The sequence below is a fragment of the Lathyrus oleraceus genome, chromosome 5, assembly GCF_024323335.1.
Source record: "Lathyrus oleraceus cultivar Zhongwan6 chromosome 5, CAAS_Psat_ZW6_1.0, whole genome shotgun sequence".
In the NCBI taxonomy this organism is placed as follows: domain Eukaryota; kingdom Viridiplantae; phylum Streptophyta; class Magnoliopsida; order Fabales; family Fabaceae; genus Lathyrus; species Lathyrus oleraceus.
Window position 1 is genome coordinate 367481358 of NC_066583.1, and position 12982 is coordinate 367494339.

Genomic DNA, 12982 nt, shown 5'->3' on the forward strand with positions numbered 1-12982 from the left:
TACAGGAGGAGGTGTCCCAACAGGCATTTGTTGCGCCCTAATGGACGAACTAGGCGCATTTTGCGATATTGAAACCGCTGGTATTGACCCTGTTGACGAAGGCACAACCTCTGACACAGGGACTGATCTCACATTTCCTCCTGTCGAAGGGATAGGGTTGGATACTGGGATGGCTTCATTTGGATTAGGATTATTTGGATTATTTGGCTGACTCGCCATTTTCCTTACTCCCGTTCGTTTAGGTCTTTCTACGTCAGATACGACTAATTTACCGCTTCTTAGTCTCATACAACGAAGAAGAAACCTTGACTAAAGATAACTTAAGTTTTAGATTTTGCACTGGTCCCACTGGGCGTGCCAATTTGTTCGCTGTTGATTTTGGCGAACAACCTCTAGTTTTTCAAAACTTGTCGAATTGGGTTACTTGCAGGATCAACCATACAAATCCTAGGACATGTGCAAATTTAAATAACTTTGTAAATCTCTAGAACAACCTTTGTATCTTTTATTTGGTTTACTAAGTCTTTCATGTACGAAAGATATTGACTAAAAGTGCTTAAGTAAAAGAAAACTTCACAAGACTAAGATAAATGGCGAAAAAACAAATGGCGAAGAATAAATTAAGTAAATGCAAAGGATAAGTGACTGGTAAATGCAAAGGAAAATTGGTAAAGAACTTTGAAATTTATAAGATAAAACTTTAAAGAAATGGTGTTTGTTCACACGTATATTTTCCAGATAAGACTATTTTCTCTCACACGGGTACTTTGAGTATTTTGCAGGAATTTTGTACAAGTTTCCACACACTACATTCTGATAACAACTATCCTATTTATATACAAACAAAATAACTGTCACTAACGAATAAATCCTAAAACTATGACACTTGGCTCTCTGCATAACTTCCTTTCGTCAGGTGCTTCCACGCGTCTTCTGCCAAACGTCATAACTCTTTTGAATTTGAATTTCCGCTTTATGTCGAAACGACGCATCTCCTCAGACTTGTCGAATTTGTCGAAATACCATAACATCATCCATACTTGTCAAAGACGTCTTTTCATCTGCAGACATCTTCTCTTGTCGAATTGTCGAAATACCACCAATCTGTCGAAGTGTCGAACAAGCATCTCCATTTGTCGAAAACACTATTTTGCTGTTAATTTCATGGCGTCAAAATTACATGTATACAGGCTCATAACCGTTTTTTGCCCTTAGTTGATTTTTTAAGAAGACACGTGGAAGGCATTAAGTGGCGAAGTCCATGCAAGCAAGAACGTGTCATCTTTTGGAGAAATGACTGTTTATTACCGTTATTTTCAATTTATTATAAATAGGGATCTTAGTGATTAGGATTGGGGATGTTCCATTTTATACAAAATCTCCTATATTACTCAAAGTATTTGTGTTGTTGAGAAACAAGTTCTTAAGTGCAATGTATGAGTGATCATCAATTTTACTTTTGTATCAAATCATTTACAATAATGTCATTTAATTTCTTTGTAAAGTAACTTTGAAAGTTATTTACATTGTCATTTAAATTTATGCGTTTCTTAAAAGCGTCAATATTATTCTCAAACGAACAGAGCATTATTGAAATATTCATAAGTGATAAAACTTGAAGAGAATTAAAACACATGTCCTAAGATCAATCTAGTCGATCCTGCAAGCAAGCAAAAAACATAGAATTTGGAAGACTAGTGCTTGTTTATCAATTTTGACGGTAAACAGATATTTTCCTAAATTTGAGAAATAAATTATGAATAATTTAGATCGATTATGATTAACTAGTGCTTAGTAACTTGGATTATAAAGGGGTATATTGAGAGTATAATCCAAATTGTATAACTCAAACTCAAATCCAAATTAATTAGGGTTATGATTTGTTATGTTAGTTACTTAGTATACAAGAAAAATCTCTTGTATAATAAATAGGGTTATGGTTTGTTATGATAGCCAATAACTTCAAACTTTCGTCACAGTTTCCCCAAACTTATTTCTTCTCCCTTCATAATGGCAATCAGTGCCAAAAAAAACCTCTTCAAAATAAATTCATAGGAGTACCTCATGCAAATGACTCCAACGTAATTGATTTATTAAATTCCTTCATCATGGCGCTTAACTTAACAATTTTCTTTGGTAAATCATATCAAAAATAGTTGAGTACTTATGCAATTTTTCTTCTTCAAGATTTCTCCAATTTGCGCCACAATACTCTTTGGTCGTTGGCGATTTTGGCAAACTAATATTTTTTCCTCTAATGCATACTTTTGCTTTAGCATCTAAGTGGTTCAAGCAAATTTCAAAAGTTTTTCCAAATACAAAAAAGTCATGCATGGACACTTCAATGTAATTTTCATTAATACTATAAAAAATAGATAGCATACACCTTTTAAAAATGGATGGTGCATTTCATAGACTATATGGCATCTTGTAATTTGTGGAAATTCTAAACGAGCAAGTTAATATCGTCTTCTTTGTTATTCAAATGAGTTCAAACACAATATGGAGTGGGTGAATTGTGTTGGTTAAAAATTGGAGTCTAATTATAAAATTTTTATTTATAAAAATGTTTAAGTTAATTTTATAAAACAAATAGAAATTAAGAAACTAAATTAATGAAAGAATTAAGAGTATACGGAGAGTAATAAATAAGGGAAAGAGAATAAGCATAAGAGATTTATATATATCCAACCTAATTATTTGACTTACTGTCCCAAAGATTTTTTTTTATAGTTTCACAAAATTGAGATAAGAGTTTTTGTTAGTTTATACCCACCCACATTCTTACAACCTAAATGAGATTTTAACTAGTTAATCTCACACACCAAACAAAATATTTTAACACGATAATCTCATGAACTAAACTGAATTTTTACCAAATTGAACTCAGGAATCAAACAAAAAATTTAACAAGATAAACACAATAACCAAACAGAGATTTAAAGAGTCTAATTTCTGTTAGCGCCTTCGAATTTTTGGTGTTGCTGCAAAACTAAGAACAAGGAGTTGAAATAGAGAAATTAATTTGCACGATAAACTTCCAAAGCGTGTAGTTTTACACTAAGCTTAAGGAACAATTCACCCCCACCAATCTTTCTATGTTGGATGCAAAAGGAGTTACCGGCGAATTTCCTGCAGGATACTTTGGAATCCTTAAAGAGAATTGCACAATCTCTCTAAGCGTATCTGTTGATAATATTTTACAGAAGAATGTTTCTTTCAATTGCTCTCATGCATTAGAGAAGAGAAAGATGATTTAGAATGAGAAATTAATTGAGATTGGTTTTTGTGTGTTTTCCCACCGTGACCATAACCTGTAATTTATATTGAAAATCACGTCTGTTATGAAACAGTAGCAACTCTTAGAAAAGACATGACACTATTCCAATTGCAACTTAGTAACAACGTTTCGCATAAGAATAACAAATATTTGTTTATACGTTGCAACTACTCCTAAAAGAAAGGAAACCAATTAAATGGCACTTTAGACCAGTAATAATTACTATAGACCATGCAATTGAAATATGAAAACTTTGAATATAATATTTATATTTATATTATTAATTCAAATAATATAATCATACAATTAATTATTATTTTGGAAATTTTCTCACAATCCCCCATCATTTTCAAAATAACTAAATCTCATAATTCTGGAAAAATCATGGTTTCAGATATTGGTATCTCACGATTTGAACCAATACTTAGTAAGATAAGGGTTTCACTCATCCCGAATAGACATTGGTAGACAAGCTTTGAACCAACTACTCATTAGAACAAGTGTGCAAAACTTACACATGAAATCTCGATACTATCAAAAGAATTGTAAATATGACACATTTGATAAGGCCATATGTCATGTATCCTTTTCATGAGAATTTAAGAGTCAAGCCCTTGAACTCTATAAAGCATCCTACTTCATTCTCATATAGGTAGACTATATCAGAAAAGCTCCCATAATAAGCATTCCAGCAAACATATGCTATATATCTATTAAGAGAATAATCCCATCCTATCACTTTTACTTTTATGGTCTGAGTACTTTTTGCCCATTGGGATGTTTCTATTGTTAAGTACTTCAATCACTCTAATAATATACTTTCATCATTGAACTCAAGAATTGATTTTAATCAAGTGTGAGTTGAGTTTCCACTATTGGTGATCAATAAGATATGGGCTTGAGACCCATCCCCAATGATGTCTTCAACACCATGTCTTTTGTCAGACCTTTCGTCAAAGGATCTGCAAGATTATTATTAGTTCTTACGTATATTATGGAGATTACTCCATTTGAAATCAAATCTTTCACATAGTTATGTCTAGATTTTCCATTACATACTTGGCTATATGCTTTAGGTAGTGTGGATTGACTATTACAATGTATGGATACAGGTGCTATTGGCTTTGGCCAAATAGGTATCTCATACAACAAGTTTCTTAGCCATTCAGCCTCTTTACTACCTGCAGCCAGAGCAATAAATTTTGCAGCCATGGTGGAGTCGACAATGCAAGTTTGTTTCTTTGAACCCCAAGAAACCGCACCTCCACCAAGATTGAAGATCCATCCACTAGTGGATGCATGATCTTCTATATATGTTACCCAACTGTCATCTATATACCCTTCTAAAACCGAAGGATATCCACTATATGTTAAAGTGTAGTTAATCGTCCCTTTCAAGTATTTTAATACTCTATTAATAGCATGCCAATGATCTTTACTTGGATTACTTGTATACCGACTTAACCTACCAACAACATATGCTATATCAGGTCTAGTACATGTCATAGCATACATCAAGCATCCAATTACCTTTGAATATTCAAGTTGTGCCACTGGACACCCTTTATGTGGTTGCAAATTAACATTTTGATCAAATGGGGGTAGAAACGGATTTGCAATCCAAATGATCAAATTTCTTAAGCACCTTTTCAATATAGTGAGATTGGGATAAGCCAATATGTTCACCATCTCTTTTGATTTTAATCCCTAAAATCACATTTGCTTCACCTAAGTCTTTCATATCAAATTTTTTGGATAAGAAAGCTTTAGTCGTTTCTACCTCTTTTAATTCAGTACCAAAGATTAACATATCATCCACATATAAACAAATCATAACTCCTTTTTCATTGTTGAATTTACTATAAATACATTTGTCAGATTCATTTATTTTGTATCCATTGGCCAACATAACTTGGTCAAATTTTTGATGCCATTGTTTGGGCGCTTGTTTTAACCCATATAAAGACTTAGTTAATTTACACACTTTATGTTCTTGGCCTTTGATAACAAACCCTTCAGGTTGTTTCATATACACCTCTTCATCCAATTCTCCATTTAGGAAAGCAGTTTTAACATCCATTTGATGAATGACAAATTTATAGATGGAAGCGAGTGCCATAAGCACTCTAATTGATGCAATTCTTGCAACAGGTGCATAAGTATCAAAATAATCAATTCCTTCTTTTTGTGTAAATCCTTTAGCGACAAGTCTAGCTTTGAATTTTTCAATGGTACCATCAACTTTCATTTTCCTTTTAAAGATCCATTTACAACCTATGGGTTTTGACCCTGGTGGGAGATCTACTAATTTCCAGGTTTTATTACCCATAATCGAGTCCATTTCCTCTTGGATGGCTTCTTTCCAAAAGGCTGAATCTTGAGATTTTATTGCCTCTTCAAATGTTTCTGGATCATTCTCTAGGTTATAGCAAATTGGTCCATAACGATTTATAGAATCATTATTTCCTTCTACAAGGAACATGAAGAAGTCTGATCCATAATTTTTTACTTTTCGGATTCTTTTACTTTTTCTAGGTTCTGAACATCCCAAAATATCATTATTTGATACATTATTTTCTAGACTTTGAACATCATAATGAACATTGTCTTTGCAATTTTAAATTGAGGTAAATCTACTTTCTTGAAAAATTGCATCTCGTGACTCAATCACGGTATTAATAGGATATGAGTCATTGGATTCAATAACCATGAATCTATATGCTTTGTTGTTTTCAGCATAGCCCAGAAATACACATTCAATTCCTCTTTCTCCCAATTTCTTTCTTTTTGGTTCAGGCACCTTAACAATTGCTCTACAACCCCAAACTTTTAAATATTTAAGATTTGGTTTTCTTTTCTTCCAGAGTTCATATGGGTTTATCTTGTTCCTTTTATTAGGAACTCTATTCAGTATATAACATGCAGTTAGCATGGCTTCACCCCAATATCCTTTGGATAAACCAGAATATGATAACATGGCATTCACCATTTCTTCCAACACCCTATTTTTCCTTTCTGCTATCCCATTTTGTTGTGGGGAATAGGGTACGGTTATTTGATGTATAATACCAGTGGACTCAAAATAATTAGGATGATAGAATTCTTCCCCTCTATCACTCCTAAAACATTTAATAAAAGTTTCATGTTGGAGTTCTACTTGAGCTTTAAAAATTTTGAATTTTTCTAAAACTTCATCTTTAGAGTGCATTAAATAAACATAACAAAATCTAGTGCAATCATCAATGAAAGTGACAAAATATTTTTTACCACCAATAGTAGGCCAACCATGTAAATCACATACATCAGAATGAATTAAATCTAATACTTTAGAATTTCTTTCAACTCTCTTAAAAGGTTGTCTTGTAATTTTAGTTAACATGCATGTGGTACAAGAATTTAAGTTTATATCAAAATTAGGAATTAAACTTGATTTCATCATGTCTTTTAATTTACTAAAATTAACATGTCCTAGTCGCATATGCCATAAATCACAAGACTCAACAGTATAAGCAGAAATCACATTATTGTTATTATTATTAACAATATTACACATGAACATATTCTCACAAAGATAACCTTTCCCCACAAACATTCCCCCTTTGGAGAGAATAAATTTATCTCCCTCAAATACAGATTTGAAACCATACTTATTAAGTAAAGGTACAGAAATCAAATTTTTCCTAACTTCAGGAACATAGAATACATCTTTAAGAGTGAGTATTTTTCCAGATGTGAATTCAATCTCTACCGATCCTTTTCCTTTGACTTGGACAGTAGAAGCATTTCCCATGTACAAAACACTACCATCTTCTTCATTAATGGTCTTGAATAGTTCTTTATTTTTGCACACATGACGGGTAACACCAGAGTCTATCCACCAAGAATTAACATCTTCTATCATGTTGATTTCAGAAATAACAGCAACAAGATTTTCTTTTATTGCACTTGAATTCTTATCTTTGTTCTTTTTCTTTAAGAACCTGCACTCATGTTTAAAGTGTCCTGGATTTCCACAATGATAATAATTTCCTTTCTTTTTCTTTAGGTTGTTATAACCTTTGTGGTTTTCATGAGAATTTTTGAAATCTCATTTTCTTTTATTGGAATGTTTGCTTGAATTTCCTTCCTCCATCACATGGACCTTCTCTTGAGTAAATTGGCTTTTAGTATCATCTTGTTTTCGATACTCTTCTTCTAAACGAAGGTGATTACCCAATTGTTCAAGAGAAATATCCTCCTTCTTATGCTTCATGGTTCTTTTAAAATCTTTCCAAGAAGGAGGAAGTTTATCTATTATGGAGGATACAATTATAGTTTCATCCATGTGCATATTATGTTGTTTGTAATTATTGAGAATACGTTCAATTTCATGCATTTGTTCCATAACAGACCTACCATCTATCATTTTATAATTATTAAATTGAGAAACAAGAAACTTCTTACTTGTAGCGTCCTCTTGCATGTATCTTGATTCCAATTTCTCCCATAACTCTTTTGCGGAGTTACTGCTCTGATAAATGTCGAACAACGAATCACACATACCGTTGAGGATGTGTCCCATGCATATATAATCATCATTGTCCCACTTTTGTCTCTCTCTAGTTTCAGCAATTGTTTCATCTTCTTTTTCTTCCGGTTTTGGAAAGTTAAGGACATACACCACCTTCAGTGTTGTGAGAAGAAATTTCATTTTTTCTGCCAACGAATAAAATTCCCTCCATCGAATTTCTCTAATTTCACAAAGTCAGAAGTCATCTATTTTAGTGAAGCAACCATTGAATAGGAAATTGTTCCTTAAGATTGTTAGCGCCTTTGAATTTTTGGTGTTGCTGCAAAACTAAGAACAAATGGAGTTGAAACAGAGAAATTAATTTGCACGATAAACTTCCAAAGCGTGTAGTTTTACACTAAGCTTAAGGAACAATTCACCCCACCAATCTTTCTATGTTGGATGCAAAAGGAGTTACCGGCGAATTTCCTGCAGGATACTTTGGAATCCTTAAAGAGAATTGCACAATCTCTCTAAGCGTATATGTTGATAATATTTTACAAAAGAATGTTTCTTTCAATTGCTCTCATGCATTAGAGAAGAGAAAGATGATTTAGAATGAGAAATTAATTGAGATTGATTTTTGTGTGTTTTCCCACCGTGACCATAACCTGTAATTTATATTGAAAATCATGGCATGACATTATTCCAATTGCAACTTAGTAACAATGTTTAGCATAAGAATAACAAATATTTGTTTATATGTTGCAACTACTCCTGTTTATATGTTGCAACTACTCCTAAAAGAAAGGAAACCAATTAAATGGCACTTTAGACCAGTAATAATTACTATAGACCATGCAATTGAAATATAAATTTTTTGAATATAATATTTATATTTATATTATTAATTCAAATAATATAATCATACAATTAATTATTATTTTGGAAATTTTCTCACAATTTCAAGAACCAATCAATAGCTTTTATGTAGTTAAGCTCAAGATCAAAACCATAACTTCTTAAAAAGATATAACTTAGAAAACACCATCTTGAATAAAATACAATCCTACACCACCAGTATAAAAAATGATCACACAGGTATTTTTTACTCTCTCGACATTAAAGCAACTTAGATGAAGAAATAGAAAATAGAGAAGAATAGAGTATAAAGTGAGAATGAGAGGTTTCAATTTCTAAATGTGATGAAGGAAATAAACCCTTTATTTATAGGAGAATAAATGATTCAAAAAGAAAATAATCCATAAACATTTTTAATGTATTAATCTATTAACCCTATAAAGTGAGAATGAGAGGTTTCAATTTCTAAATGTGATCGATGTACAATAAAATGAAATAAGAAGAATAAATTAAAAAGGAAAATAATCCATGGACATTTTTAATGTATTAATGGATTAATCCTATATGGTAATGGATTAGACAACCCTAATATAGAAAGTGTTTTAATTACACTATCATTAATCAATTAAAGGTTTCTCTAATCGATTATAGGTATTACAAATGTGATAATCGACTACCGTGATATGATAATCAATTAACTAGTGTAAAAGATCTTCCTAATTAATTAGGTGCAATATCAAGATTTTAATATTTCTCCTACAAATCTTTACTGTGTTAAAAATGACAAAAATATCACCCACTGCTTACTAATTATCTCGTAAATTGTATCTATTTGGTGTGAGTGTAGCTTTTCAATTATCCGTACAAGGTTTGTTGGAGTTAATAATACAAACTTCTTAAATTTTATACAAAATATGATTATCATGTAAGGTAACATATCTATTTAATTATGTGGAATTTATGGTTCTTAAGAAATAAACTTGTCTTAAAGAAACACAATCATCGTTTACGTCTATAATTATTTTATTTTTCCTCTCCCTCTATGTGGTTTCGAAGCAAAGAATGTCACCAACAAATTTTTTTTTCGGTAGAATTTCGTTTATGTTTTGTATTTTGCTTCTTTGATTTGCTTGCCTCATGCGATTCTCCATTTGAGTGTGTTGTCGGGTGCGTTTCTCTAATTGTTTTCTGTGAACTGATATGTGATTTTTGAATTTGAGTGTTTGATTTTCAAAATTGATGTGTTGATTGGAATAAGGGATATTTGACCAATATCAAATATTTTTTTAAGCCTATAAAATCATTCCTTGTCCCGATTCAAACGTCTTATCATTTAAGTGCAATGTTTAAAACTTTTTCTGATAACAAATACGAAAGATGAGGACAGTTAGAATCTAACATTCCAGCGGGAACCCTCGAACGACCGGTCCCGAGACACGCATTTTGAGTTAATTGTTCATTTTTTTCTTTTGTTCTTAAAACACTTAAATTAACTTGACAAATAAAGGTAGTTGGAATCTAGTATTTTGGCGTAGCTCTTTGAACAATGGATTCTTATCAAACGTTCATTGTCCATCAAATAATTTTCTCAATTAATATTGAATCAATTTCAACTAAAGAGATTGGATAGGTAAGAATTTGGTATATGCCATTAGTTTTTGGAAGAAATATTTGGAATAGACGGATCTTTTGGATAAGAAAGACAAAAGTTTAAAAACATAAAAGATCAGAAAGATTAATTAATGAAGGATGTCATGGAACTACTGTACTAAATCAGCCACTTGGCACTGCAAGCACTGTTTTGAACTTCGGATATTCCTCGCATGCAGAAAAAGACATACTAGTGCTGATCTTCCCAAGTTCTGGATATTCTTTAGTTTGTTCTTTTCGGTTTTTAAAGATCCCTCGGTTCCATAAGTAAACAAAAAATGAAGCTTCAGAACTCACTCATGGAGCTTCAGCCCAAAATAATTTCATCTCCCATCTTCTTATTCTTCATCTTCTTATTCATAATATTTATCTTAATTTTGAGTTCAACAAACTCCAAATTACCACCAGGACCACCAAAACTACCTCTTATAGGAAACATACACCAACTTGGTTCAATGCCTCATCATAGCCTAAAAAAATTATCACAAAAATATGGACCATTAATGCATATAAAACTAGGTCAAATTCCAATCATTGTTGTGTCTTCACCAGAAATGGCCAAACAAATCATGAAAACACATGACACCAAATTCTCAAACAGGCCACATCTTCTAGCTGCTGATATTATAACCTATGGTTCAAAAGGCATAACATTTTCACCATATGGTAGCTATTGGAGACAAATGAGAAAAATTTGCACCTTTGAATTATTAACACCGAAGCGCGTTGAATCGTTTCGATCGATTCGGGAACACGAGGTGTCAAATATTGTGAAAGAGATAAGGTTGAGTGAAGGGTCATCTATTAATCTTTCTAAGATGATTGCTTTGTTTTCTTATGGCTTAACATCAAGGATTGCATTAGGAGGAAAATCTGAAGATCAAGAAGCGTTTATGGTTGCTATGAAGGATGTTACGAAACTAATTGGTGGTTTTTCTCTAGCTGATTTGTTTCCTTCCTTTAAACTGCTTCATGTTTTGTCAGGTGTAAGGTCAAAATCTGAGAAGGTGCATGCAGAATTAGATAGGATTCTTGACAAAATTCTTAGATATCATAAACCGGATACAAATTTAGAAACAAAGATAATCGACGAAAAAGATGGTGAAGATTTAGTTGATGTGTTGCTAAAGCTTCAGAAAGAGAACAACCTTGAGCATCCTCTATCTGATAGTGTTATCAAAGCAAACATGTTGGTTAGTATTTTTCCATTTTCTAAATCAACTCCGAGAAGCGAATTTTACTCTGACCACTATTATAAACAACAATGATGAATTTTACTTTGTTGAATAACGTTCTATATATAAATCAGATACATCAGTTCATATAGTGTTAGCAATTCTATTCATGCGATCATATATTTCAGGATATATTTAGTGCTGGAAGTGGCACATCATTCAAAACTTCAGAATGGGCAATGTCAGAGCTTATCAGAAACCCAAAAGTGATGAAAAAAGCACAAACTGAGGTAAGAAGAGTGTTTGATGCAAAAGGGTATGTAGCTGAAGCAAATATTCATGAGCTAAAGTACTTAAAGTTAGTTATCAAAGAAACCTTGCGTCTACATGGTCCTGTTCCATTGTTACTACCAAGGGAATGTAGTGAAAGATGTGAAATAAATGGATATGTGATACCAGCTAAGACTAAGGTCATAGTTAATGCTTATGCAATAGGAATGGATCCAAACTATTGGGATGAACCTATGAAGTTTTGTCCAGAAAGGTTCATTGATAGTGAAGTTGATTACAAAGGTGTGGATTTTGAGTTTATTCCATTTGGTGCTGGAAGAAGGATGTGTCCTGGTATAACATTTGGTGTTGTTAATGTTGAAATATTACTAGCAAATTTGCTTTTTCATTTTGATTGGAAAATGGTTGGGGGAAATAAGGGTGAAGAACTTGACATGAGTGAATCATTTGGTTTGTCTGTAAAAAGGAAACATGATTTGTACTTGATTCCTATTGTGTATCATTCATCTTCAAAATCCTAAACGTTACAACCTAAACCCTAAATGTGATCCAAGAGTAAGCAACAACACCCATTTTCTTGAGTATTTGTGTTTGATATGTGATGTTGTGAAAGTGTAGAAATTTGTGTAATTATGTGGAATAAGTGTGTTACTTGTGTGAAGTGAATTTGGTATATGTTAGGGGGTGCTTCGAAATTAAGTCACTTTTGTTCATGTTGACAAGCACAGATGGCGGAGGATAGATAAGAAACACTTTAGAGAGGGTGAAAATATCGTTCTCCTAAAACCATTTTCAAAAGTCTTTCCATTTACGAAATCAGAGTTTTGAAAATAGATGTGTAGCTTACATGCTCTAGGTCAATTGTTGATCTCATGGGAGCATATTACAAACGGAAGAAAAAGATAGTGGCGGTTTTATAAAACATACTATGATTAAATTAATAGTACAGTTAACTCAGATAATTAGCAATCACGACAATTGAGAAAGACGAATTTGCTTAAACAAGCAATTTAACAATAATTGTAATATTCTAATTCTCCACCACATAATTATAATTAAATCAGAGATTTTTCACAAAATTTTCACATAGGATGTTACACCTCTCAAAACACACATCTGCGGATCATGTAACACTTAAATTAAATCAACATAGAACATAATATTTTAATGCACATGTCATACCCCAAAATTTGCCCATTAATATTTCAAGACACTTTTCAAGGCATTCCGAATCAT

General features: G+C 32.3%; 1 protein-coding gene across 1 annotated transcript; it reads left to right on the forward strand.

The window, feature by feature from the left end:
* The first annotated feature begins 10446 nt into the window (after positions 1-10446).
* On the forward strand, positions 10447-12475 carry LOC127084766 (desmethyl-deoxy-podophyllotoxin synthase). Its single transcript, XM_051025269.1, has 2 exons — positions 10447-11473; positions 11644-12475. The coding sequence occupies exons 1-2, from the start codon at positions 10559-10561 to the stop codon at positions 12265-12267; spliced, it is 1539 nt and encodes a 512-aa protein (XP_050881226.1). The 5' UTR covers positions 10447-10558; the 3' UTR covers positions 12268-12475.
* Positions 12476-12982: the final 507 nt, after the last annotated feature.